Raw genomic sequence first — 27,100 nt, forward strand, 5'->3', positions numbered from 1 at the left:
ATGGTCTTGTTATTTGTTGGCCATAGGCACTTAGGATTGTATTCAGGTTTTTTTTTTTTTAAACTAGCTGAAACACTGGAGTTTAAAATGTGTGTGTGCATGTAAAACAAATCATTGTAGCCTATATTTGGACACAAAATGTCATACGAATTACATTGAAACACCCTATTTTAATAAAACCAAAACTCTTCACATGCTTATAACGGAGAAGCACTGTTATTTAATTTCTGAAAAACATTTTTGTTTTTTTTTGAGAGTCCAACAGTTAAACTTCCAGTGCGTTTTGACCGATAGAGGGAGCCACCAACACTACAATGTTTAGGTTTGCACCATAGACTGTAAAATATTTACACCCTGTTTAATGTATTATTTATTACCATTTACCCACATTCGGCCCACTGTAACACACGAGTTCAAATTTGACTACATTTCCCTTTTAAGGTTTTTTGTTTCCTTCGTGCTTTTAAACTGTTGTTTAACTTCTGCACACTTAATGAATCAGCGGGTCACAGGAACACCGTGCCACCTTTCAGCACCCAGTCCTGTGGGTAATCCCTCAGCCGAGTTAACGCTCGCTGAATCAATCAGGGCTGCAGATGGAGCAGATCAGCATGGGACGCGCCGCCTGAGAGGGGGTGTGTTCAACGCGCACAGTTGGTGTCTTGTGGTCACTCAGTGTCAGGATGACTGTGGAAGCCCAGGGGGATTTACGCTCCGATATGTGTGGATTTCTACTCTCCAAAATCACGCCGCAGGCTGCGAGAAACAGCAATGGAGAAAGACTGCTGGCTGCTTTCCTGCGCGCGAAAATGTAAGGTTTGGTTACCTTCCCCTTATCTGGAAAAATCCTAAATGTAATCGAGGAGTGTGATTTGGCAAGGAAATGTGCTGCCTAACTTCGAATCTGAAACAAGTGGGCTTATCTCAAAGCCATGATTAAAAAAGGTATGGGTCCCAAGGATGTGCTCATCCAAACGCTCGTTCTGTCCCTTCTTTGCGCCCAGACCCTGGGACAGGTGTTCAACCTGACGCTCTCCGTAAAGGAGGGCCTGCCCGCTAAAACTATTGTTGGGGATCTGGGAGCGGGGTTAAGCAGGCCAAGCACCGGATTCTTCATCTCAGAGAGCAGAGACTCTTACGTGTTTAGAGATTTGGAGATAGATGCGGACACAGGGATCATCTCTACAGCTGTGGTCCTGGACAGAGAGAACAGAGACAGGTACGAGTTTGTGGCAGCCACTCTTACAGGAGAGATGATAAAAGTGAGACTAGAAGTGAAAGATGTGAATGACCACTCACCTGTATTTGCCTCAGAAGATGTTTACTTGGAAATATCGGAGCAGAGCCCTCTAGGGAGTCGATTTCAACTGGATGGTGCCAAAGATGAGGATGAGGGGGAGTTTGGTACCCAGGGATACAGGATAATGGAGAGCGAGATGGGGGAGTTGTTCCAGTTGGAGTATCGCTATGGATCTGAAAACCTGGATCTTATCCTCTCAAGAAAACTAGACAGAGAAGCAAAAGACTCATACACACTCGTACTAGAAGCTTTCGATGGGGGCATCCCAGCCAGGACTGGAGTGCTCCAGGTAAACATCAAAGTCTTGGATGAAAATGACAACCCTCCTGTCTTCAACCAGACTGAATATCATGTCTCTCTTCCTGAAAATGCTCCAGTGATGTCTACAGTGTGCCAGGTCCATGCCACTGACCTCGATCTGGGTGAGAACTCAAGGATAACTTATGAGATCAACAGGCGACAAAGTGACCCTAATGAGGTGTTTTCCATCAACGAAACCAGCGGGTGGGTGTATCTGAACAAGCCACTTGATTATGAGATGTATCCATTCCATGAGTTGATCATCAGTGCGAAAGACAATGGGGCTCAGCCTGAGTACAGCAGCACTTTTATGGGGGTGAAGGTGCTTAACATCAATGATAACAGCCCAGTCATCAGCGTACTGTTTCTCAGTGAGACGGGGGAGTCTGTGGTGTCAGAGGCAGCAGCGATTGGTGACTACGTGGCTCGGATTTCTGTGTCAGACCCAGATTTTGAGGAGGAAAAGGTCATTGTGACGCTGGAGGGAGGTGATGGGAAGTTTACCTTAAAGCAGACCGATGACTTTCTCTATGCTTTGTGTGTCATCGTAGAGCTGGACAGGGAAGAGAAGGAACTGTATGAGCTCAAGGTGCAAGCATCGGATGCTGGGAGTCCATCTCTTAGCAGCGAGATGGTCTTTCTCTTAAAAGTGGCTGACACCAACGACTGCTATCCAGTTTTCGATCAGAATGTTTACACTGTCCGTATCCCAGAGGATGCTTCTCTGGGGAGCTCGATCATCCAGATGCAGGCCAGAGATGCAGATGAGGGCCTCAACTCAATGGTCAGATACTCCATTCTCAAGTCCAGCCAGGACAGCCTGCTCAGCATTGACCCAGAGTCTGGCCTTGTAACGACAGCCGCGGCTCTCGACAGAGAGACACAGGCAGAGATATGGTTTCTAGTGGTGGCGGTGGATGGAGGGGAACCGACTCTGTCGTCTACGGCTACAGTCACAGTGCAGGTGGAGGACATCAACGACAACGAGCCAGTGTTCCAGCAGCAGCTGTACAATGTGTCCATACCAGAGCACAGCGACATTGGGAGCTGCTTTCTACAAGTATGTTAAAAAAATATTCAGCTTAAAGGGTTCATTAGCTCAAAGAACAAAAAACACCTTCAGTTACACTTAGGGGAGCCTTTCTATGCAGAAACTTTAAATGTTCAACCAATGAATGACTTGTCCTACAAAGTTTGGCTGTAAACCAAAGACAGCCTTTGAAATGTATGTCTTACATTTCCTGCAACAATGTGTTGTTTTCCAGAAACGTTGTCCAGTTTACTTTTGATAAACATTATGACATACTGAATTACCTTTAATATAGGGACAATGGGGAAAATACTTCCTCCGAAAATGTTTCAGAATTGCAGTGAATTCTGTGTATAATTCAGATGAACCACAGCCATGTGCTTGCTAAAAGATATTGCTATTGAGGGAAATGGGAGGGACTATGTAGGCACCAAGAGAATATGTTGAGTTATAGACTAGATTTCTCTTCTAAAGTGGTCAGGAGATGTGTGTGTAAGTCAGAGCAGTTTCAGAGGTCTTTGTTGTGCAGTCTCTTTCTTGTGTCTCTTAAGACAAAAGTAGCTCTCAGTCTGTTGGCACAAAGAAATCAGTGTTCTTCCTAAACACACACACAAGACAAATACTATTTCCAGTTCAGCACTGTAGCTTCACTATGACAGATGTGATGCCTGGTACCAAACTGACACGAGCTGAAATCTCATTACAGAAGATGCCTTATTTAGCGTTAACCAACAGCAGCAGAAAGAAATACAGTTTAGATAAGGCCTACATATAATTACACCAGAGCATGTTTTTCACTGTTCAATATTGAACTTTGACTTGAAGTCATCTTTACTCAAAGTACCTTCAGAGATGTGACACAACTATATAATATAGTTAATATGAGAGAATGTGTGTCTTTGTGCAAGACACTTAACCCTGAATTGCTTCCCCTGCTCTGTCCGGGTGTATGTGGGTGGCTGCTCCTGTGGTCGACTGCTTGGTGCACTAATTGCCCTACGGGGATAAATAGAGTCAGGAATACAACAATTAACCATTACCAATAATATAAACAGCACGAGAGAGGAATGTTTTGCGTTTCAGCATAAAAATTACTGAACATATTGATAAAAATATTACGAACTGTATTTAGTTTTAAAAAGGAAACTGATTGTTATCTGACATAAGCACAACCGAGCTATAAAAAGCACATAAACTGGATGAAAAGTGCAGTGAAACAAGGGTTTTACAGTGTGTGCACTTTGTCTTTGATGTATAACTTATGGTGTTCATAAAAGCTTTCCAGATTCACTGGTCCCAGCCTCTCCGATGGTAAAGAGCTCCTTCTGCAAGGCACTTTTATTTCTGTCACTGAGTGTCATTAATGTAACGACAAAAGCAACATGAAAAGGAAGGGTCTGTTTGTTGTCGTTGTATAGAATATTAGATGATATGATTCGAAATTTTAAAAAGTCTAGAAATCTGCTAACCACATAAGGATGTTCCAGGATGTAAAGTCAGTTTGAAAGCTGTCCGGGCATGTTTCCAAATCTTATCGGACCTTGACCCATGTCACTAAAAGTTTCCTCAGATCAGAGTTCATAAAGCCAGTGATGATATCATGTTTATGGCTGGAGAGTGAGGGCTCTATCTGTAAGATGTGCCTCTTGTTACGGGCACAATCACACATGAAAGGAGCTCTGTCTGATATGAGGTGTGTCTTTACCTGGCAGTTTGGCCTTGACAGTTACACTCTCTGTTCTTTGATTGTGGGGATTTTTTTTTTTACACTTTTATTATGTTGATCTTCTCTGGGAGAACAAGACAAGGCTAATGATTCATGGTTACTACAGGGGTTAAAACTTAACATTTGTTCATGACAGATGGCACAGATTACAGTGGAACATGACAGTTCATGTCTGATAATAGCTACAAGGGCTGAACAACATCTGTGATGAAAAACTAGTCAGTAGCTTGTTAGTCTCATTATTGGCTGTTTCCTTGATATCATTTTACCTTATGCACCTTACCGTATGTAGAAGCCAACGCTCGAAGCACAGTATTATTGTAGACTTCCTTTTATTCTTTTTGTAAAGCTAACAATAACAAAAACAGTGGACAAGAGAGAAAACACAATAAGTGTGCAGAAAAAATTTGCAGGACAGGCTGTGCTGATATGGGTTAAAAACATGCGTGGTAATACATGTAGTCACAGCATGAAAGTCTCTCAATGAGAGTTCACATATTACAAAGGATAGCCATCATGTCAGACTTTGAGCAAGATTGTGATTTATTAATGTCTGTGCCTTGTAGAAGTTTTCTTTTCGCATCCCAGATGTTTATGACCATCCTTTATTTGATGGCTTGAAACGTTATATTTGATCTCCGTAGGTTGTTGCCACAGATGCAGACAGTCGCGAGTTCGGCACGCTGCTTTACTCTGTGTCTGATGGCTTTGACAAGCAGGACAAACATCCTCTCTTTAAAATCCACCAATACACCGGAGAGCTTTGTGTGTCCCAGGATATCGATCGAGACTCAGGGCCGACTGTCCACGACCTCCTGATCAAAGCTGAAGATCCCGTGAGTGCTTCATGATAAAGAATTCATTTTGAAGTATTTTTTGAAGCAAACTGCAGCTGTTTATTCTATTGTTCTTGCTTTTCAAACATCAGGGAGGCCTGAGCGCTCAAACCTACGTGCACATCGAGGTAGAAGACCTGAATGATAACACTCCAGTGTTTGACCCTGACAAGTACACCATGAGCATCAGCAGCCACACGCAGCCCAACACAGAAATTCTCAACGTCATCGCAACCGACCGAGACTCTGGACGCTTTGGACAAGTCACCTACAGCATCCTACCTGGTGACATGTCCAGTTTGTTTGCACTGGATAAACACACAGGTAGGTGACACAGAAGTTGTAGCCCCTTTCTGATTTATTAATTCCTACTGTATAGTGGACTATGTGGGCAAATCAAAACAAAACAAACATATTTCACAAGACAAAATAGAAAATAGGTTGAGTGAGCAACAAGAAAAAAAAGTGGATATTTAAGATTTTGTTTTTCTATTCACTTTACATTTTGCACTGGCTCTTTGTTCTTCTGTTTTCGTACTCACCAGCCAACAAGCCTGTCATGATCAAATCACTGTTTATAATACGAATTTAAATTAACAACAGAATCTCATGTATATTGCATTGCACTGCTTTAGTGAAACATTGCACTTGCTCGTCTTTGATTGACTTGTGCGACTCGCAGTCCGAATGTTCCTAGATAAACAACTTCTTACTCTGTTTAAGTCTTCATGAGATGATTACCGGTGTCAGCTCTCAGCAGGGGTGCTGCTCAAAGCCAAAAGCTTTATATCCCCTATGTAGTTCAGTGAGACATTAGATCCGCATTCTGCCACTATGTATTACTTAATAATATTTAGAATTTTAACGATTAGTCTTTTTTTAAATAACAAGAGCATTTTCATCATGTCTTGCTGCACATGAATAATTTTCCAGACTGAACACAGTGTGAGCAGCAGTGACGGTTGGATGCTGAATTTGAGTTGATGCTTAGATGGGATTGAAGGGTAAATCTAGGTGACAAAGTTAGTCAAGTTCCTGACCCACTTACCATCACGCCGGGGTTTATCTTTGCAGTAAACAGAATGCTGATTAATGCGGATAAGGTTAATACCAAATCAGCATGTTGCAAATGTTACTCTAAAGATATAGAAATATAGTTGTTGTTTTTTTTACTTTAATTTTTTTTATTTATTTATTTTTATTTAACATCATTCATTTTTCTTCGCCCCTTTTTGCTAAGTTTTTGTATGTTGTTTATAATTGATTTAGTGTTTTGGTTTGGTTTTTTGCTATGGCTGCAACTAACAACAACTATTATTATTGATCCACCTCATGAATCAATCTTGAGAGTTCTTTTGATATTCTTTTGACCGGTTAGTTATTTAGTCTTTCTGTAAGATTAACAAGAGTTCATTTCAACCTTGTGGATGTAATGGGCAGGTTAAATACAAACAGTTGCATTCAATAAAGTTTTAATTAAAAAACTCCAATGCACAAAAAACAAGCATTAAAAGGAAAACATCAAATATGTAATTTATTTCATTTGTATTTATTCATTGTTAGTTTTATTTACTTTCGATAGTATAGACATATTACACTGGTGTGGGATAGTTTTTCTTTGGCATACAGCACATCTTGTTTCCAGGCATTGCGTCCAATCACAAAAATGTGTCCCTTTCTTTGACTGTGAGTGTTCAGTGTGCAGCCTTTAAGGATTAGTTCATTGTTAATGTTTTTGGACCCGTTCTGAAAAATATTTTTGTTTACTAATTAAAGAATGATAACTGACGTTAGATGGCTTTCACAATGCAACTTGATTATTTCAATTATTGTACAACCTTATCTTATAAACAGAGCACAGAATGAAACCCTCCATGTATTTCTGTCCCTGCAGGAATGCTCTACCTGACCTCTCCTCTGACCCACCTGGGTGCAGCCAGTGTGAAGCTCTCAATAACAGCACAGGATGGGGAGGGTTTGACGTCTGTTCAGCCTGCAGAGGTCACCATCAACGTTTTACGCAGCACTCAGGCTCCAGCTATGTTCCAGAGGTCACGTTACTCCTTCACAGTGTCTGAGGATGCTCCGCCATGGACCTCTGTGGGGACCGTGGAGGCTGTGAACCCAGCAGGTGAGTGTATGTAGCTGCATCCTCGTCTGATGATCTGACAATAGCTGGATAACAGACAGGGATTGGTACATTTTAAGTTGTTGCATATATGCACCATTATGTATTGTTATAAACAGATTAGATCAGATTATCTAAAACAGACAAATTGACATTAGATATTGCTTCATAGTTGCCTTTTCTGTCTGAATAACAAACATTTTTTACAATTCTGAATGGCAGCCCTCCAACAATTTCCCTTCATCCCCATCAATTCACTATAGCTACCATCATTTGGAGGCTTTGTAGGATTTAAGTTATGACTCAAGTAAGGGTTTCGATTTTGATGCAAATTTGGTACATTATTTGCTCAAGCTGCTGTCATGTTGACAAAATAGCCGAAGTAGCATTTTATTTCTAGCCACAGAGCTTACATCATTACAACATTCAAGAAAATAGGGTAACGTAAATTTAGCACACTGCATCATCAATTGGGAGGGATTTCTCAAGCACACCAGTTGAGTTTGTTGTAAATTTCCTCAAATGGCTTCAAGACCCAGTGTAATCACTCTCTGAGTGCTGGTTAACCCAGTCCAGGAGAGCAAAATTAGGAAACTTACGTTTTGTATTGTAAATAACTGTAGATAAGCAGATGTAGGACATTGACATTATTTTCTGATTTTGCACACTGCAGAAATGTAGCGTTAAGCAGGATTTATTGTGATAGGTGATTGTCACAAAAACAATTGAGTGGTCATTGTGTAAATCTCCTTCTAGACATAAAGGGGTGTTGCAGTTCTATCGTTAATCCTCCTAAGCCACGTGCACTTGAAGAGGGAAGGAAACCATCGTAAACTTTGTTGTCATCATTAGTCAAATAAGTCAAATATGGCACCGTCATGAATATTAATGGAGTATTGGACATTGATTATTATAGATATATATTATATTAAGGCTATTGAGAGTTTATTAATTGTTGTTAAATTTAAGATATGTTGTAGAAATATCAGTACATATAACATTCTAAGCATATAAAGTAGTGCTTCTTGTACTTTTAGCCAGTATAATATTTTATTTTTTATTAACATAGACCTCTCTCTCTTGGATTCCTGGATTATCGCCTCATAGTCCACATGATACATGCCTCTGACCCCTCTGTCCCCTCTAACAGCTAAAGCACTGTTCTGTTCAGGACAGTCATTTCAGGTTTAGTCAATTAGCAGATTAACAACTTACAGGACAAACAACAGAGTCGGATGTGTTTGTTGGGGGTCAGGCAGCGTTAAGCTCTCTGCTTGTGTCACTGTTCTTTAAGTATTGTAAGAAGGGAATAATGAGATCTTCTGCCTGTTACTCAATTACTTAATGAAACCCTGTGTGTGTGTGTGTGTGTGTGTGTGTGTGTGTGTGTGTCTGTTCGTGTGCGAGTAAGACTACCCATTACAATTGTGAATATGTAAATGAGATGCATAAACATTTGTTCACCTTCTTTTCATCTTTTTCTTTTCTGACTGTTTTGAAGATGGTCATTTTTCAGTTTTTGTCTTTCCCCCCTTTTTCCCGATGTCTCACTATTTACTTTAACCCTCCTTAATGTTTGATTTTCTTCTTTAGCTCGCTCATAAGTTTTTAGATCTTTTTTACAGAATCGTAGTTCAACTGTATAAAAAGTATTTTACCTCTTGAGATATCCAGCACTAGAGATAGTTCTGCTTTCTGGATATGGGTTGCAAAAAATGTTTCTTCCTAAATGGAGATGAATCGAAGTTTGAATTATTTTAAACAAGTAAAACAGCAGATCCTCTTTTCATAAACCATGTTTTGATACGATAAATACTGTTTATATTATTCATTGGTAAGAAAACAATAACTGCTTTTTCAAAATGTATTGCACACAAATTCTAAGAAGGTGAACAGCATGTTCACTCTGGAAAAGTGAATAAATCTGTTTGTGATAGATCCACAGTGAGGTTCTTCTTTGAACAATATCTTGTTTAACATTTTCCAAAAAAAATTCTAAATATTTTTTCACATTTCTCTTGATAGTCTACATAAATTAAACAATTTCTTTTAGAATAAAACAATAAGTCTGTAAGTTTTTCAGCAGTTTTCCATAAATCAGAATATGCACTGTAGATTGAATTTAAGACTTTAAAACTGAGACACAGCAACCCTCTTAGTTAATGTTTTTTTTTTTTTTTCTTTAACTGCTGGAAACAACAGTTTACATTCACATCATTGTTTTTGAGTTGAAGGCAGGTCCTGCAAAGCTGAATTAAATCAAACTAAACTATCTCTACCCTTAAATGTAACCTTTAATGCTAATGAGGGAATTTGGAGACCAACTATTTATTATTTCCTTGTCCATTTCTCTATACAATTTCACAGACATGGACTCAGTGTCCTACCGAATCTCCTCCGGAGACCCTCAGGGTTTGTTCTTTGTCCATCCAAAGTCCGGCCTGATCAGCAACATGAAACCTCTGGACCACGAGTCTCAGCCATACGTCCTGCTGGTTCTTCAGTCGTACACCGACTCCTCACCAGTTTACAGCATCACGCAGGTCAACATAACTATCACTGACATCAATGACAACGCTCCTGTGTTCCCCGAAGTCAGAGACATTATCACATTGTCTCAAAACACACTCCCAGGAACCGTGCTTTTCATCGCTCATGCTCATGACTACGACAGTGGAGCAAACGGAAGAGTGCAGTATCACCTGAGAAGCAGCAGAAATGCTTTGTTCGATATTGATAGAAACTTTGGCACAGTGACATTAAATCAGCGTTTACAAGTGGATCATCAGCAGAGGTATAGCCTTGAAATCCTGGCTAAAGATGAAGGAGAACCTTCTCTAAGCTCCACACTGACCCTCACTGTCAATGTTGACCGGTCTGCAAATGAACACAACCTCGCCTTTGAGACTTTGGTCTACCAGGTGGAGATCGGTGAGGGCTACAGGAAACATTCCAGGGTCATCCAGGTGAGGGCCCATGAAAGCCGGGGGGCTCATATACCAAACTCAGGAATCACATATTCCATGGAGGGAGACGCCGGATTTCCTCCTGCTCCGTTTCGGGTTCACCCAACGACTGGCTGGCTGTATCTCTCTGAAAGCCTCGATTACGAGACAGAATCTGTGTTTCGCTTTCGAGTGTTGGCGACGTCCAGGGAGGCGTCGCTGGCAAACATGACAGCGACAGCCACAGTGACAGTGCTGGTGCTTGACGTCAATGACAATGCCCCCATTTTCAGCAGAGAGGTGTACTACTTCACCGTGTCAGAGGGGGCGTCGCCTCAAGGCCTGGTGGGAACAGTAAAAGCTGTGGACAAAGATTCTGGGAAAAATGCACAATTATCCTTCATACTTCTCTCGGATGGGAAGTTCTTTCGAATCAATTCAAAAACAGGTAATACACATTTTTGAATTCTAACTTTCAACAAGCCAATCAACAAAGTTTAATTTATTCTGCAGATACCCAACATTACATCACCTTGACAACCACACGGGAACCTCAGCAGAACAAGACTCATTGGTGGACAGACAGACTTATTATCGTAATGCTGCTAGAAATGGAAATACTTTCATTTATGAGTATGAGGGATATAACTGTAGCAGTTGGAGTGAAGTAGGTCCACGGCCGCAGGTAATCCACAGGAACGAGAAGCTTTATCAAAAAGGACACTTTTCAGCTTGCTTTTAAAATTATAGCAGTATCTGCCTCCTGGACTCTGACAGGTTGATTCCATTAGAGAAGGGCCTAATAATTGAGGGCTCTTTCTCACATACTACTTTTGGATGTGTTGGGCACCTCAGGCAGGCCGACATTTGCGGAGCATTACGTTCTAGCAGGTTAATACGGCCCTGTCAGGTCTTTGAGTTATGATGACTTGATAGGTGAGAAAAAGGACTTCAGATTTTATTTTGAATATATCACCACCTTGAGGCCATTTTTCGCATGATTTTTCACCCTTCAGCTTCTTTTCTAAACCTTTCCAGGCGAGATTATAAACTGGGTGGCGTTAGACCGGGAGCAGCAAAGCCAGCACAGTCTGAAAGTGATGGTGACAGATCAGGGAAACCCTCATCTCAACGCCACTGCCTCCGTTCACATCTTGGTCACAGACATCAATGACAACTCTCCTCAGTTTACTCACCTGCCTGCCAGCAAGGTGCTCAACATTCAGGTAACCATAATGAAATAATCAGTATTTTGTTCAAAAAGAGTTACTAGATTGTCCCTGGAAGCATGAGACGCACATTTTTTATTCCAGGTAAGAGAGATTTCCTAATCGGTGAATGCAATGTTGAAATATAATTCAGGTATTTTCTATAAAGCACTATGAATTGCCCAGTTGCCTAACAATGAAATACACAGCTATTAATCATACTTGTTCTTTTCCATTCACCTCTTAATGACTTGATTGAGATTGAGTATTTGTCAATTACAGTCAAATATCTTTTTTACTTTTTTTATTTTTTATGCTCCTCCTCTGCAGAAAATACATAATAAGTGTATTTTAGTTCTACTTATTGTAATTTATTGTGTACATGTTACTCTCTGAATTGTAGATATGGGCAGGTCTACCAGCAGGCTCCTTGGTGACAAACATGTTTGCCAAAGATTTTGATGCAGGAGAAAATGGAACTGTCACCTTCTCACTGCACACAGGTGATGGATGAACAATATGTTGTTGTTTTTTAATTTTGATTCCTGTTCCATGATGTGCTTTCCTAGCATGAGTTCTGTTGTATCTCTCTCAGTCGGTTTAGAGGATAAAGTTGTTGGACCCTTTGAGATCGACAGTGAAAGTGGAGACATCAGGACAACAGAGGTTTTCACGCACAGCGCTGAAACGTACTACACTCTGAAAATAACTGCCAGGGACGGCGGAGCCCCACCTCGTGAAGATACTGCAGTCATTCATGTACAGGTAAAAAATGTTAAATTAAGAATGTAATATCTTCAATTTTCTCCTCTTTTACATGTTACAGTAGTTACTGTCGAAGAGGATGAATAAGTACAAGTAGACAAAACATTTATTTTAATTTCTGTAATGTACACTAACACATATCTACACTCCTATCCCTCCTATCTACACTCTCCTACAGTCTGCCATTTTTTATTTGCCAAACAAACTTTGTTTTAGGTCTATACACTACTACTCTGCCATTTCTGTATTGAATTTACTGAAAGCTGTCTGCATTTACAACTCCGACTCTCTTAGAATAAAAGTTGATGATACAATCATATATTTTAACAACTTTAGAAGCACATTGGACTCTAAGTCTGAATTGAGATTTTAAGTACACATTTAAAGTTTAATCCATCAAGATCCATTAAGTACTTACAAACAAGCCAGTGTTGTGATTCTGCAGGAAAGAAACACACGTTTTCATCAGGTGTAGATATGTGTTCTTTTTCTTCGAAGGGACATATATCAAACTGTTCTTATAGATCATTGCATGACACATTTTAATCTGAAATTCTCTTGGGGAGCTATTTTCTATGCAAATCATTACGTTAGGGATTTTCTATTTCATGGTCTTATTATACTACCATTTTACCTGTTTTACTTGTTATAATTCTGCTGTGATTTTAAAGTTTATCATACTTTGAAAATGAAGAACCAAAAGCATTTCAGTGTATTTATGTCACTTCCAGGTTCAGGGATTGGAGGCTGTGTATGGCCCTTCAGATTTGCAAATTGTGAGACGTTTAACTGTGAGAGAGGACACTGAGCCAGGGACTGTTGTCGGCTCTGCCAGCGTTTCAGATAAAGGCAGACTCCAATATTCCATTTCCGAGGGCGATGGGAGCATTCACTTTGGTATAGACAGCACCACTGGAGACATTTACATCAACCAGCCGCTGGACTACGAGTCAGCAGGGCAGTACTTCCTCTTGGTTCAAGTTGAAGACATGAGACTGGCTCCTGAAGTGAACGTGTCGGTGCTGGTGAACGTGATAGTTGAGGACGTTAATGACAACACACCCTGGTTCCCCGATAAGCTGGTGTCATTCGGTCTGTTAGAGGACGCTGCGGTTGGATCGCTGGCGTTTGCCTTTCACGCCAGGGATTCTGACGGGACATATCGTAACAGCGCTCTCCGCTACTCCCTAGACTTCGATCCTGAAGTCAGCCCCTCCTCGTCACGCTTCCCCTTTCAGATCAACCCATACACTGGTAGTCTGACTGTGACAGCACCTTTAGATCGAGAGACCACTCCCAGCTACACCTTCACTGTGAAGGCCACAGACCAGGCAAAGAGGAAGGAGGAGCGTAAGCAGACGTCAGTGACAGTTCAGGTCTTTCTTCAGGATGTGAATGATAACAGGCCAGTGTTTGTGTCAGCTGACACGGTGCAGGTGATGGAGGATGCAGAGGTGGGGAGTCTGCTGCATCATTTTGTGTCCATAGATGGAGATCTAGGGGAGAATGGGGTCATCTCCTATGTCATCTTGGCTGGAAACAAAGGATTCTTCACACTGGAAGAGAAAACAGGTACAGCTCTTAATTCATGACCTTCAGTTTTTGTAGAGGCCTAGAGCTGCATTATGAATAGACTGGGCTTGATGCCTTTTTTCATGTGCTGCACACTTGAAAAAGGCCTGTAATAAGTGTTCAGTCAAGTGCATTCAACTCATAGAAAAATAGAAGTTTAAAGCATCCTAAAAGATAAACCTTTGTTTCTCTTATGTGCAGACTGTATGAGTGTCAACTATGATTTTTTTTCCTTTAAGATTTGTTTTGGGCGTTTTTATAGCCTCTATTGTAGAGGAGGATAGTGGGATAGGGTTGGAAAGTGGGGAGAGACAAACGGGAGGGACCGCCACAGGCTGGACGTGAGCCGGGCCACCCGTGTGCTGTGCCTCAATGCATGGGGACGCACGCCCCCGATACAATTAGAATTTTTTAACTAATTTTTAAAAAAAATATTGATTTTACCCAGGATATAATTTGTATCCAGCATGATTTTTTTACACCATCTAAATAGTTGTCTCCCCTGTGTATCCCATCTCTACTGATGATACCAGAATAAATTTAAACACGTGTATCTATAAATATAAATATGCATATATATTTCTATAAATACATTTTAGTAACTTTTTCAACATCTGTGTAAACAGCTGGAACAAAAGCTTTTTGCTGCTTAAAAATGTTTTTAGGTTCACGTTTCTGTGTTTTTATTGTAATACTCACTTTGGCCACAAGAGGCTGCGGCTGAAGTGTATCACTACCTTATAATTAAAACGCTTTTGCGTTGGCTTTACATGTTTTTTTAAAGAAAATAAATAAATAAAGTTACATAGCAGACTAATATAGCGTTACCTCTGATTTGAGACGTCATGAGAAATTAAAACTAACACGAAAGCATCAATACGTTTAACAGTAAACAGAATCTGGGCAAGTGTCACCTTTGTTCTGCCTCATATTCCAAGATTAAAGGTCAACACTGAGAAAATGTTTCTCTTCATCCATTTTTGAATCATAATACTGACGAATGTTGAAAACTTAAACTTTGAAATAAGGACATCAGGATTTTTTTCCCCACAATAACCTCTCAGCACTTATGTATTGAGGTAGAACTGGATCAATCTGTCATCATTTAGAAGTTGTTATTCGAGACTAAATAAGTTAGAATCAAGTAACTTCAAAAATGAAAGAGAAACAATCACTTTACCATCTTCCATCCTCTTCAGGCATGCTGTTTCTTTCTGCTCCCCTGGATTATGAAACCCAACGTCTCCACCATCTGACTGTGCGTGCGGTGGACAATGGCCTGCCTTTACTCTCCTCCACCCAGACTTTGATGGTGGAGGTCTTGGACGTGAACGACCAGACCCCGGTCTTTAGTCAAAGTGTCTACAATGCCAGCGTGGCTGAGAACAGAGACCCTGGAGAACCAGTGACCAGAGTCTCTGCTACTGATGATGACTCAGGTAATATTAATCAGATCTCATCTCAATTTACGTTCAGTAATGTGTCAGAAAGTTGTTGAGTGGATAAAAATGTTAAATGGAGAAAAGGCATATAGTTCTAAAACCAAGTCATACATTTTATCTACTCCATTTTCCTTTGTGAAGTATTTCCATTTGTTTTCCTCAGATCTTGACTTCCTAAATATCTTGTATCCAAAGAGTTGCAAGAGCACAAAACAGAATCTCTATAGAAATAGAAACAGGCTAAACGTACTTCATTACTGTGGGCACGAGCCTAATCTCACCTATAATCATGACCAGCCTGTTTTTATGCTTTTCTTGTTTTGCGAAAGATTGATGCTATTATCATGAGAAAGTAATCACAGGTAGATATACGAAACTGTCATAGGAAAATGACAATCATTGTTATTCTGTAATAAAAATGAAAAAACAAGGTCAAGATCTAAAAAAACCCCAAAATTTACGAGTTATCAAAGAAAATGTAGTCAATGAAATGTATGTCTGCTTAGGGCACAGCAGGAACAGCGGGAGCTGGAACAAGAAACAAATCCATTTTTCAACAAAGTGGTTTTTGAGAAAATTATTTTTTTTGACTGACGAATTAATAGTGGCACCTCTTGTTCTTAACCTGTGAAAAAAAATGTCACAACAAAAATATGAAATACATTTACAGACTTTAGAAAAGCACTTTGTAATTGTGTGCATCCAACACCATCATGGGTTGGTTATTACTATTTCATTCCAGTACATTCCAGTTTCCAGAACATAACGTTCAGTGTGATTAGACCACAGGATGTGAAAATCATCCCTGTGCTCCCCAAAACCTTTCTCTGTACAACAATTAACTTTTATCATTATAGGCACATATTAGCATGCTACAGTTGAGCGTCACCTCACTTTGCCTTGTTTGTTTGAACCTCAGTGCTGCAGTGGATCAAGGTTTTCATCTGTTTAGTTTCACTCCATTAGCAGTGTAATTGAAACCAACCCCTGCCCCCTTTTTCCTCATGTGTTTTCATCTGCTTGACTGTACATCAAGCTAATCTCAGTCATCAGACCCCTCAACATAATATTCACAACTCTACACATCAGTCCTGTTTATTTTAACACTTTATGCTCAGGGCCTCCCAAGATTCCATTTCTCCTCTTTTGGTTTTCAGAACTAGTCCTTTTAAACCGCTGACGGGGTGTGTAAGGCATGTGGCAGCAGGATCTGTATAGACGTGGGGGGGGTGTTAAATGTGTCCAAAAACAGCAAGCCCGCAGCTAACACCCAGACATTTCAGATCAAATGATTGCCATAATCCAAGCCATATGTGCCAATAGGTGCTGAGTTTTCATCCGTCTTCTTGAACCCCTGCGGCTGGCAGCTCAGCTCTGTCTCTCCCACCCTTATTCCTTTACTAGAGTTTGTGCTAGTTTTTCACTCCCAATGTTCCCCCAAAGATGACATTCATGGTCTGTGTTGGTCTTTCTACCCAGAGCAGGGAGGTCCACAATAAGTGTGACATATAACTTTTTTATACTCTTTATGTTTCACTAGCTTTACGAGTTTGTTTTTCGCATTGAAGGATTTTTTGATAAAAATCCATTGTGCTCAATAAATTAAAGCCCAATCCATAATGTATATTACAAAATTGAACACACTGAACTTAATAAATCTTTGCCGCTTTAAGAGATATAGAAGCAAAAGAAAAGTCTCTCACAGAGAGAACTGATGATTTCTGTCTTTAATTTAAATTTACCTTCATTGTTTCTCCCTCAGAGGAGAATGCTGTGGTGTGGTACAGTTTGTTGCCCGGCCCTGGATACGAGCTGTTCAGCATCAACCCGTACACCGGCTTGATCACCACCACCTCCTACCTGGACCGAGAGCTGCAGCAACAATTCACCCTCACAGGTTAGACATAAACAAATGATTATATTTACACAATAACTTTAAAAATACATGATACCAGTGAAAAGAAGTGTTTCGGAACACACTGAAAAACACCCCTGTTATCAAATTTGCAGATTTTATTGATGTTATTCCAATCCCCTGTTTCAAAAGTCAAAAGTAAGTCATAAAGTCAAACGGTGGCTACTGAGATAACACTGTTTCACCACAGGTTTTTATTCATTTATTTTATTGATTTATTCATGTTTGTTTAGAATCTCCCGGCCTTACACAGATGAATCGCACATCTGCTTGGCCAGAAGGAATGATTAAACTTTTGTAAAGACGTTAAGGGGAAACAGACTTGGGCTGATCTACCTTTTAAAGTATTTAATGAGTTTGATATTTGTAGAACTGTCACATTATAATGACAGCATCAATAAGATAGAAGTCCATCAGTGAAACAAATATAAATCTCTTTCAGGTCCACCAATAATGAAACAATTCAAACTAAACTGCCAAAATCATTGTGCTGCTTCAAGCAGAAATCTGAATCAGATTAGACAGCTATTAGTGAAAGTTTTTTGCCAAAATGTATGCAGTAAGTATGACTTCCTTTGTTTCTTTTCAGTCCAGGCTCGTGACAGCAGCACACGGCCTTTGTCGGGTACGGCCACAGTGCTATGCTCTGTGCTTGATGACAATGACAACCCTCCAGAGTTCATGCAGTCATCCTTCCAGATCAGCTTGCCAGAGAACCTGCCCCCCGGGGTCATCCACGCCGCTCAGGCCTCTGATCCAGACCACGGAGAAAATGGAACCATTCATTACTCCATAATAGGTAAAGGACACAAGTAGTACTCTGTAGTTGTTCTTTGTTCTGTCTGAGTCATAAAATCACACTCACCAAGGTTGCTGCTTACATCTTTTAACATTGTAAAACAAAATGGAGAGTAACTTAAGAGACATGTTTTATGAATAGAGATTTGAAGACAGAGGAAGACAAAGTCCACACACCAGAAGCTGCTCCAATTAATATTTAATGGGAATTAAATTAATCACCACATGTAGCGTTTCGAGCCCTAGCCCTCCATCAGACTTGAACAGACAAATTTGAATTAGCCGTCACAGTGTGTTCAGGCATTACAAATAACTTCATGGATGAAGTTAAACTTTGAGCTGATGATTTCTTTTGGTTTTGTGAGTCATATAGAAGACAAATATTGAACTGGGGTTAAAAGCTCCCAGCGAGAGAAATGGTAGAAATGATGAGCAAAGCAGCAGGAATTAATATTTCTTTGTTTACTTTTGGCAGGAGAAGATTACGGAGGTCGCTTCACTATCAACAGCCACACAGGGGCTGTCAGCTCCACACAACTCCTTGACCGGGAGGAGAGGCAAAATTACACCCTTACAATCCAGGCCTGCGACTACGGTCCTAAACCATTAAGTTCCTCCACCCAACTCCAGCTACTGCTTCTCGATCAGAACGACAACATCCCCTCCTTCACCCTTAAAAGCTACCATGCCTCCATCAGCGAGGGTCTCCCTGCAGGAGCAGAGGTGCTGCAGATTAGTGCCTTCGATCCAGATGAGGGCTCCAACGGGGACATAACATATTCTTTGGCGGAGGACCGCAGCCAGGGGGCCTTCTCCATAGACCCTCTAACAGGGCTGATCCGCACCACCAGGTCTCTGGACCGGGAGATCAAGGCATCATACACCCTCAGAGCTGTGGCTACTGATAGTTGCAGCCAAGGGCCACTGAGCTCTATGGCAACATTGACAATACAGGTAGAAGACGTGAATGACAATGTGCCACTCTGTGATGAAAATCCAATCAGTGCGTGGGTTTCTATGAGGACTCTACCTAATGAGATCCTCACCACTGTGACAGGAACTGACAGTGACCAGGGTGAGAATGGGACAATTCGGTTTATGTTGTCAGATGAGGAGAATCTATTCAACATTAACAGGGAGTCAGGAGAGATCTCATTGAGGAGACGAATCAGAGCAGGATTCTCCGGGAGGAAGCTGCAAATTCTGCTTTCAGACAGAGGACAACCTGCCTTGACTTCCACATGCCTGTTTTTCATCCACCTGAAGGGAGAACAGGAAGGACTGCAGTTCACAAACAAAGTCTATAACACTACTATCAAGGAGAACAGCAGAGCTGGTATGTTTCCTACCTCTGACCACTCAGACTACAAACCAAAATTGAAACATTTCCTGAACTAAAATCTAGTCATTGCAGTTTCTCAATTTGTTTTAAAGATTTTGTTAAATGAGAATACCACCACACATCAATCTGGTTTTTTTTGTTTGTTTTTTTTGTATAGCACCGATTCATAACAAATGTTAGCTTAAGACACTCATACAGCAAGTATATTATTACGTAAATTATTTGTCGAGAAACACATTTAATTTACCTACCATGACTCGAGACTGGTATATTCTTTAGACAGCCTGTTTATTTGGGCGAGCACTTTTCAACAGTGATGTGAACATTTCCATTTGACTTGCAGAAACCCTGTGCAGACTATTAATTGATAGACAGCCATTTGTCGTGACTGAAAAGGCAGAGACTAAAATACTTTAATCAAGATACCAAAATATTTATTGGTGATTTTCCATTTTTGTCAAATAAATGAGCAACAATGGCATTAAAAAACAGCTTTAATATGTTGCATGCACAACAAAATAAACATGTCTACATAGTCCAACTTAACCGATAGCAAACATGTAAATTAACATGTAATTTGTACAATTGATCATGTGAAACAATAATAACAGATGCCCTTTTTTAAAAGTCTGTCTGTCTAATGCCAACGCTATACCTTGATTTGTCTATGCATAATAATCACAATAATCTATAAAGGGGTTGATATTTGGCCAAAGTTTTCTGATGGACATTCATAATGTCACATTGTCATATTGACCTTTTAATGTTTTCTTTTGTATTAAGGCACTTGGATAACAAAAGTGGAGGCAAGTGATCAAACAAACAGCAGACAGAGGATTACATACTCTATATTCAGCGGCAACGAAGATCTTATTTTCTCCATCAACCGTCACACTGGTAAGAGACTGTAAACTATGACATTGAAAATAAGTGCTTCTTCCATTTTCTTTCTACATGTCTGAAGTCATTTCTGGAGTTCACTGGTCATGATTAACTGCTGGCATTGTTGCAGGAATGTTATGCCTGCTTTCATCATTAAAGTTATGCTAATTACACAAATCACTCATTCACTCGTGCATTTTATTTTTACACAAAAGCTCCAGAAAATAAGTTTTGAGTTTTGCTCTTGAACCATTGTTTATGTTTAACCAATCAGAGCTTTTTCAGTCTATTTTGAGTTTAATATCATCAAAATGCTCCCTCAAGTTATCTGGTCCATCTTGTTGTTTATATGCAAGTATTTTCTGAAAAACTATGATTGTTGCCTGACTGATTAGATCTTGTTCTGCTCCAAATCAAACAACCCCTTTTGAATTCATGCCTGCTTAAAGTAAAGAAGTAAATGCCATTAGACTCAAATATTAAACTGAAATAAGACAGACAAAGTTTTTAAAAGGTTACTTTTTTCTCTGATCTTATAAAAAGATGGATCAACAAGCCAAAATGAAAAAAAAAGCTGATGGAACAGATAGAACATAATTATTTTCTTCTAATGCAGGTGAGATCCGTGTGCAGAAAGATAACTCCCTGGACTTTGAAGTGAGCCCTCAAATCCAGCTGGTGGTGCTGGCTGACAGCGGGCTGCAGACGTCTTACTGCAGAGTCTCCATCAGCCTGCTGGATGTGAATGACAATGCACCGGTTTTTGAACACAGCAGCTACAGAACAGCTGTCTGGGAGGGGCAAGTGCAAAACACCTACATCATGCAGGTAGTAACTATGTTTTAGCATGTATTTAAACCTCCTTTTACAGCCGTATCATATTTGTTGTGATGTTTTCATAACCCTTCCCATATTTTCGGCAGGTTTTTGCATCTGATGCTGACAGCGGGGCAAACGGGCAGATTGAGTACACCATTGTGTCTGGAAACATAAATGGAGCATTCATCTTAGACTCTGTTCGTGGGATTCTTGCTACCAGTGTCTTACTGGACCGTGAGATCATCCCCTCATACAAGTATACCACCCTCTTGCATAAAAGCTTGACCTTAATATTTTTAGACGACATTATAGGAAAGAGCTAACTTGACATGCAGCACCAATGTACGCTTCACACAAAGCATTTTGGCACAGGTGTCTTTCCCATATTCTTTGACTCAATTGTCATTTTAAGGCCCAGCACTCATGTCTTTTAAATAGAAAAAGAAATTAGGCTTCTGTAAGCGCCCCGGGGTGTGTTTTTCCTAAAATGATTTCTGTTTAGGTCCAAAGGTGGCATGTTGCTATAATGAGGGTGCAGGAAACAACTGCGCTTTAGACCACCTTATACCTGGTCTAAAGTGTCTAAAGTGTGGTTTAGTATGTTACTGTTGTTTAGGTGATTTATCAAAAGATTGACATACTGTATATTGGCAGGTTCACAACACACGTCCAATGAGCTTGAGCCTGAAAAAGAACAAAAACCTTTAGGAAGTCCATCATTGAGTCAATACATTAACTATCTGTTGATCCAACCCAGTATATTTCAGAAATGCACCATCCATTAACCTTTGTTTACTTTTATTTTACAGGCTAATTCTGCAGGCAACAGACAGGGGGAACCCATCACTCAGCAGCTCCACTACAATCAGAGTCCAAGTGGTGGATATTAATGACAACAGCCCTGCCATCCCCCCCATTAAGCCTGTGCTTATAGCAGAGAGTAAGACCAATCCTCTGAGTTCTGTCACTATTCAATTTCTTTTTATTGTCATTTATTTGACATCTACTTTCCTACTTTCCAGATCTTCCGGCAGGTTACATGGTCACCCAGGTGACTGCAAATGACGTGGACCTGAGCTCCACCATCACCTACAGCTTTTCAGACAACAGTAGCACCAATGGTCCCTTTGCCATTGATCAATACACTGGTGTGATTACCCTGACTAAAGCTCTGGACTATGAGGAACAGATAGAGTACACGCTGAAAGTCTGGGCCTCTGATTCCCTCCACCAGACCACCGGAGAGCTAAAAGTTCAAGTGCTTGATGTCAACGACAACGCACCAGTGTTCAACAAGGTCTTTTATCAGGTACTGTTAATATACCAAGCGATTGGGGTCACCAAGCAGTGTGTATAACTGTGTGTATGCATGTTGCTATGGGATTTAAATGACAAAAGGAACAACCCTCTTACAAAGGATTGCCTCCTGCAAGTGCATGTGCTTCTATACAGTCAGAATAACTTGTTTTACCAGCCTTTTTTATAATCAGTACCTATTTAAAGCATGTCTTGTTACAAAAGATATGCACATGTGAGTAATTACTTGTTCCCTCTTTAAGGTGGAGATGTCAGAGTTGGTCTTAGCAGACACATTTGTTTTGTCAGTGTCTGCTACTGACAGAGACTCTGGACTCAATGGCAAGATCTCCTATAGTCTCCTGTCATCTCCTTTAGAGGGCTTCTACATCCAACCAGACAATGGTAAGAACGATGATGGTAGAGGCATACTTAAAATGCTCTAAAATAAATCTAATGTTGGCATCAAGCAAGCAAATTGTGTTTCTAAACATTAGGGGGACTGATTTAAATGTCTGTGGAAAAATGTGTGACATTTACACATAAATACAGCCACAATCAAGTATGTCCAATGTAAATGTCTCTCTGAGTCATGACTATCTACAATGAGTGAGAAGGGTGAGTCTACCAGCTCTATTAGTGTCGGAGCAGTGTATACCTCAGTGTCATACCTCAGTTTACATGGACAGGACGGTCTACTTGAGTATTGGGGCGGCAGTAGCTCAGTCTGTAGGGACTTGGGTTGGGAACCGGAGGGTCGCCGGTTCAAGTCCCGGCACGGACCAAGTCCGGAAACTGGTCTGGTAACTGGAGAGGTGCCAGTCCATTTCCTGAGCACTGCCGAGGTGCCCCTGAGCAAGGCACCGAACCCCAAAACTGCTCTGGAGCGCTCGCTGTGGGCAGCCCCCTCACTCTGAGACCTCTCCATTAATGCATGTCACTAGAACCCTGTTTGTGCATGAGTGTGTATCTCGGCCTATGTGTGTGTTAGACAGAGTGTAAAACCGAATTTCCCCTCGTGGGATTAATAAAGTGTAAATTATTATTATAAAGCTGATTTAGTCAAGGACTAGAAAAAAGAAGTATAACATAGTCTACCCACTACTTCTTTGGATTTAATATAAGTGTGTTTAGATCACTGCCATTCTGGGTTAATTTCTGTGCAATGTGAAGCTATGAGTCAACATTAGCTAACATGAGCCTGCTAACACGAGAATGCAGGAAACAGGTAATTGCAGCCCTTTGTTTGTATAACTTGATAAAAGAAAGTCATACAAACAAAGAATCTGACAATTAGCTGTAAGTTTATTGCATGCTAATTCATCAGCAAATGAACAATGAAAAGTGCAAATTCCAGGGAACACTGGGCCCTATTTTAAGATTTTAAGATAATTTTGTTGTTTTGAATTTTAAAAAATGGCCTGATTTCCCAAGTCATTGACGGATCAATTCTATTCACATTGCATTTCATCACTTGATCCGAAACACTGCTCTTGACAAATGCTTTTTTTTTTTTTTTTTTTTACAGGTTCTGTTTTCACGAATAAACCTTTGAAGGCCATTACGAACAATAATCAAATTCATATTCTGGTTGAGGCAAAAGACGAAGGCAAGCCCGTGCAGTCTGCTGTTACATCTATAGATGTGCACATGACAGACACAAATGACCATGCACCATTGTTCCATCAAGATGTCTACACAATCACTGTTCCAGAGGACACACCTACTGACACCACCCTACTGACTCTGTCTGCAGAGGATCAAGATTGGAGCCCTGAAAATACCCATTTGGACTACACCATTGTCAGGGGTAACGAGGAGAAGCGATTCTGTCTTGAAGTAAAAATGGCTCAGGTAGAGAATCTCATAAGGAATGTGGGAAAGGTTGTGCTGTGTAACCCTTTGGATCGTGAGATGACAGAGAGCTATGCACTAACAGTGGTCGTAGCTGATCGAGGAACACCTCCACTGAACAGCTCTGCTGTTGTTATGGTGACTGTTGCAGACTGTAATGACAATGCCCCCATCTTTGTCAGCACAGAATACCATACACAGGTGAGTGAAAACAGCCATGTAGGTACCAGGCTGGTTCAGGTTAGAGCTCAGGATCCAGACCTGGGAATAAACGGACTGTTGCGGTATGAAATTATCTCAGGGAACAGCAAAGGTCACCTAAGGATCGAACCTCAGTCTGGCCTTCTGGTGGTCAACAACTCTCTTGACTATGAAGAAGACTCAAAATATACCCTCACCATCCGAGCATCTGATGGTGGTGAATCCTCTGAGGAACGTAAAGTGGCTTTTACAGTTGTCTTTATCACAGTTTTGGATGAAAATGACAACAGTCCATACTTCATGTTCCCTAGTGTTAACTGTTCTGTGTTTGAGAACCTCCCAGCATTTACCCATACCTGTTCTGTCCATGCTGTTGACAATGACTTGGGTTCCTACGGGCAACTTACCTACTCTATTTTGTCCTCCTGCTTCATGGACTATGGCAGTGGCAGTCCGGAGAGGAAGGAAGCCTTTGCCATTGATTCCCTAACAGGAGACATTCACACCAGACAGACCTTTGATTATGAACGGGAGAGCGAGTATTGTTTTGTAGTGGAGGCCAGGGATAAAGGCAACAAAGCAGCTACAGTGAGAGTACATGTGAGCATCAAGGGGATAGATGAGTTCAGTCCAGTCTTTACCCAAAAGCAGTACCATTTCCTCCTACCAGAAAATGCCAAGCCTGGAGAAACAGTCGGTTTTGTGATGGCGATGGACCATGATGGTGGGGTTGATGGACTGGTGGAGTACTCCTTAGTCAAATCATCACAGTTTTTCTCAATAAACAAAACAATTGGTGCCATCTTTGTATCTGGCCCTGTGTATCGCAGACAAGGCGGCTATGCTAGTGAGGACATGGTGAAGCTGGTTGTATCTGCAGGTAGCCCCAAACTGGCCTCCAAGACTACCCACTGCCTAGTTTTTGTCAATATCTCCAGCTCAGCAGAGGCACTTACTGGCATGCCACTTGATGTGCACATGCTCAGTTTGAGTGTCTCACTTATAATGTTCCTTCTCATCCTTCTTATATTTGTGTGCCTGGTTCTAAGGTACAAGCTAAAGGAAGCAGCAGTCAAGAAAGGCACTGCCATCGCTCCAAACTTAAACCACAGCACAGGCTCGTTTTGTGGATCAAATAGTGAAACACAAAGTTCAATCTCTCTGCAAGAGATAAAACGGCCCAGCATCTCGGTGACCAAAAGGGACATTTCAATTCCATACATTCCATCTGACTCAAGCGGCCGTGGATCGGCAGAAGGTGAGACAGCAGAGGACCAGGAGATAAAGTGGATTAATGCTTACCCCTGCTGTAAAAGGGATGAGTCTTTGGAAGGGAAGCATATCATGAAGATGCAAAACTCTGCATTATCTGTGGACAATATATCTTGCCACTCTATTGATGTAGGACCAGAGCATTTTTTATCACTCAATAAATGTTTAATATCAGGGATGGCTAGCACAGAAAGCCTCCACCACTTCAGAGAAGAGGGAGGAGGGGAGGGACTTCTTCCAGCTATACTGCGAGAGAGGGATTTACAGGAGTGCATGCATATGAGCGGATACGCACCCCTCTCAGGTGCCCAAGCCTCTGCAGATTCTCTGTCGTCGCTGTTTTGTCTCGAGGAGCAGTTTCAAGGAAGCTACAACTGGGACAATGTTTTGAACTGGGAGCCACACTTCCAGACTCTGGCCTCAGTTTTTGACGATATCGGGATGCTTCCTGATGAGGAGGTTCAAGGGGGCCGAGAGGACTTAGCAGGGGAGACAAGCTATCTCATGTACCCACCCCCTCTCATAACGGGAGTGGCTCAGCCTGGCATTAGAACTGTACCGCCTCAAAAGCCAGTGCGTATGCCAAACCTGAGAAGGAAGCCCTCTAACCGCAGATTTGTATATTCACCGTTAGCAAGGAATACAGGACTTACCCCTTCAGTAATGACCCCTACTTTCTCTCCATCTCTTTCTTCTCTTACAGTTAGGACCCCCAGTGCCTCACCTGTTGTCTCTGACACTGGGATAGGAGGTATCAGACTTGACTCAGGGCCTGTCACTGCAAGCCTGTTGGAGGCAGAAATCCAGGTGTAGATATGAATTTAGTCCAAATGTTTGTGTGACATTCAAATCCATTAAACACCATCTACAGGAAAACCATGTGCCATGTTTTAAGGGTTCATATAACAAAACAATCTATCTACACGCATACTACTGTTTCTAAAGAACTGTGAAGTATAGGGCTTCTTCTTTATTTATTAGTTTAGTGTCAAGGGGGAGATACATGCCATTTGATGATGATGTAGCCATTTCACACCAAGGTTTGCTTTGTTTCATAACTCACTGATCTAATAAAACTTATATTTGGAAAATTCTAAAGTTATTCTTGCATTCTATTCTTATAATGTAGTGCTTTGATTAAGAGCAGATGTTAGATTCCACAATTATTGATTGAATGTTTTATTCAATCAGTCAATCTTTATTTTTATAGCGACAATTCAAAACAAATGTTATTTCAAGACACTTAGTAAAAAGAGAAGTTCTAGACATTGGACTTTAATGTGTTATTCCTGAAGATCCAACCTGATTAAGGTTGTTCATTATGGCAGTTGAAGTTAAGCAGCTCTGAGAACACTTATGCTAATGATAATAGATGTAAGATTGATATTTAGACAGTTTGTGGTGTCACACAGATACCCTTTGTCTCAAAGTTGTTAGGGCTGAGACCACAGCATAAAGCAAAATCAAGT

At 40.9% G+C, this 27,100-nt stretch overlaps 1 protein-coding gene across 1 annotated transcript; it reads left to right on the top strand.

Annotated features, from left to right (window-relative positions):
• The first annotated feature begins 669 nt into the window (after positions 1-669).
• On the top strand, positions 670-26,729 carry dchs2 (dachsous cadherin-related 2). Its single transcript, XM_079337382.1, has 20 exons — positions 670-2,660; positions 5,001-5,192; positions 5,285-5,516; positions 7,087-7,323; positions 9,688-10,713; positions 11,304-11,491; positions 11,877-11,976; positions 12,069-12,238; positions 12,970-13,810; positions 15,010-15,249; positions 17,015-17,149; positions 17,757-17,966; positions 18,441-19,301; positions 20,091-20,204; positions 20,806-21,017; positions 21,113-21,264; positions 21,818-21,948; positions 22,031-22,317; positions 22,568-22,709; positions 23,833-26,729. Exons 1-20 carry the CDS (start codon positions 933-935, stop codon positions 26,442-26,444), a joined length of 9,810 nt encoding a protein of 3,269 aa, XP_079193508.1. The 5' UTR covers positions 670-932; the 3' UTR covers positions 26,445-26,729.
• Positions 26,730-27,100: the final 371 nt, after the last annotated feature.

Source organism: Symphodus melops (assembly GCF_947650265.1).
Source record: "Symphodus melops genome assembly, chromosome: 2".
Classification (NCBI taxonomy): Eukaryota; Metazoa; Chordata; class Actinopteri; order Labriformes; family Labridae; genus Symphodus; species Symphodus melops.

What these genes read in the sequence shown, in the direction of transcription:
- dchs2 (XM_079337382.1), top strand. Translation starts at nt 933, where the DNA reads ATGATTAAAAAAGGTATGGGTCCCAAGGATGTGCTCATCCAAACGCTC. An exon ending in CTCCATCAACCGTCACACTG is followed by an intron (nt 20,205 to 20,805) that starts GTAAGAGACTGT and finishes CTTCTAATGCAG; the next exon opens with GTGAGATCCGTGTGCAGAAA. An exon ending in AAAACACCTACATCATGCAG is followed by an intron (nt 21,018 to 21,112) that starts GTAGTAACTATG and finishes TATTTTCGGCAG; the next exon opens with GTTTTTGCATCTGATGCTGA.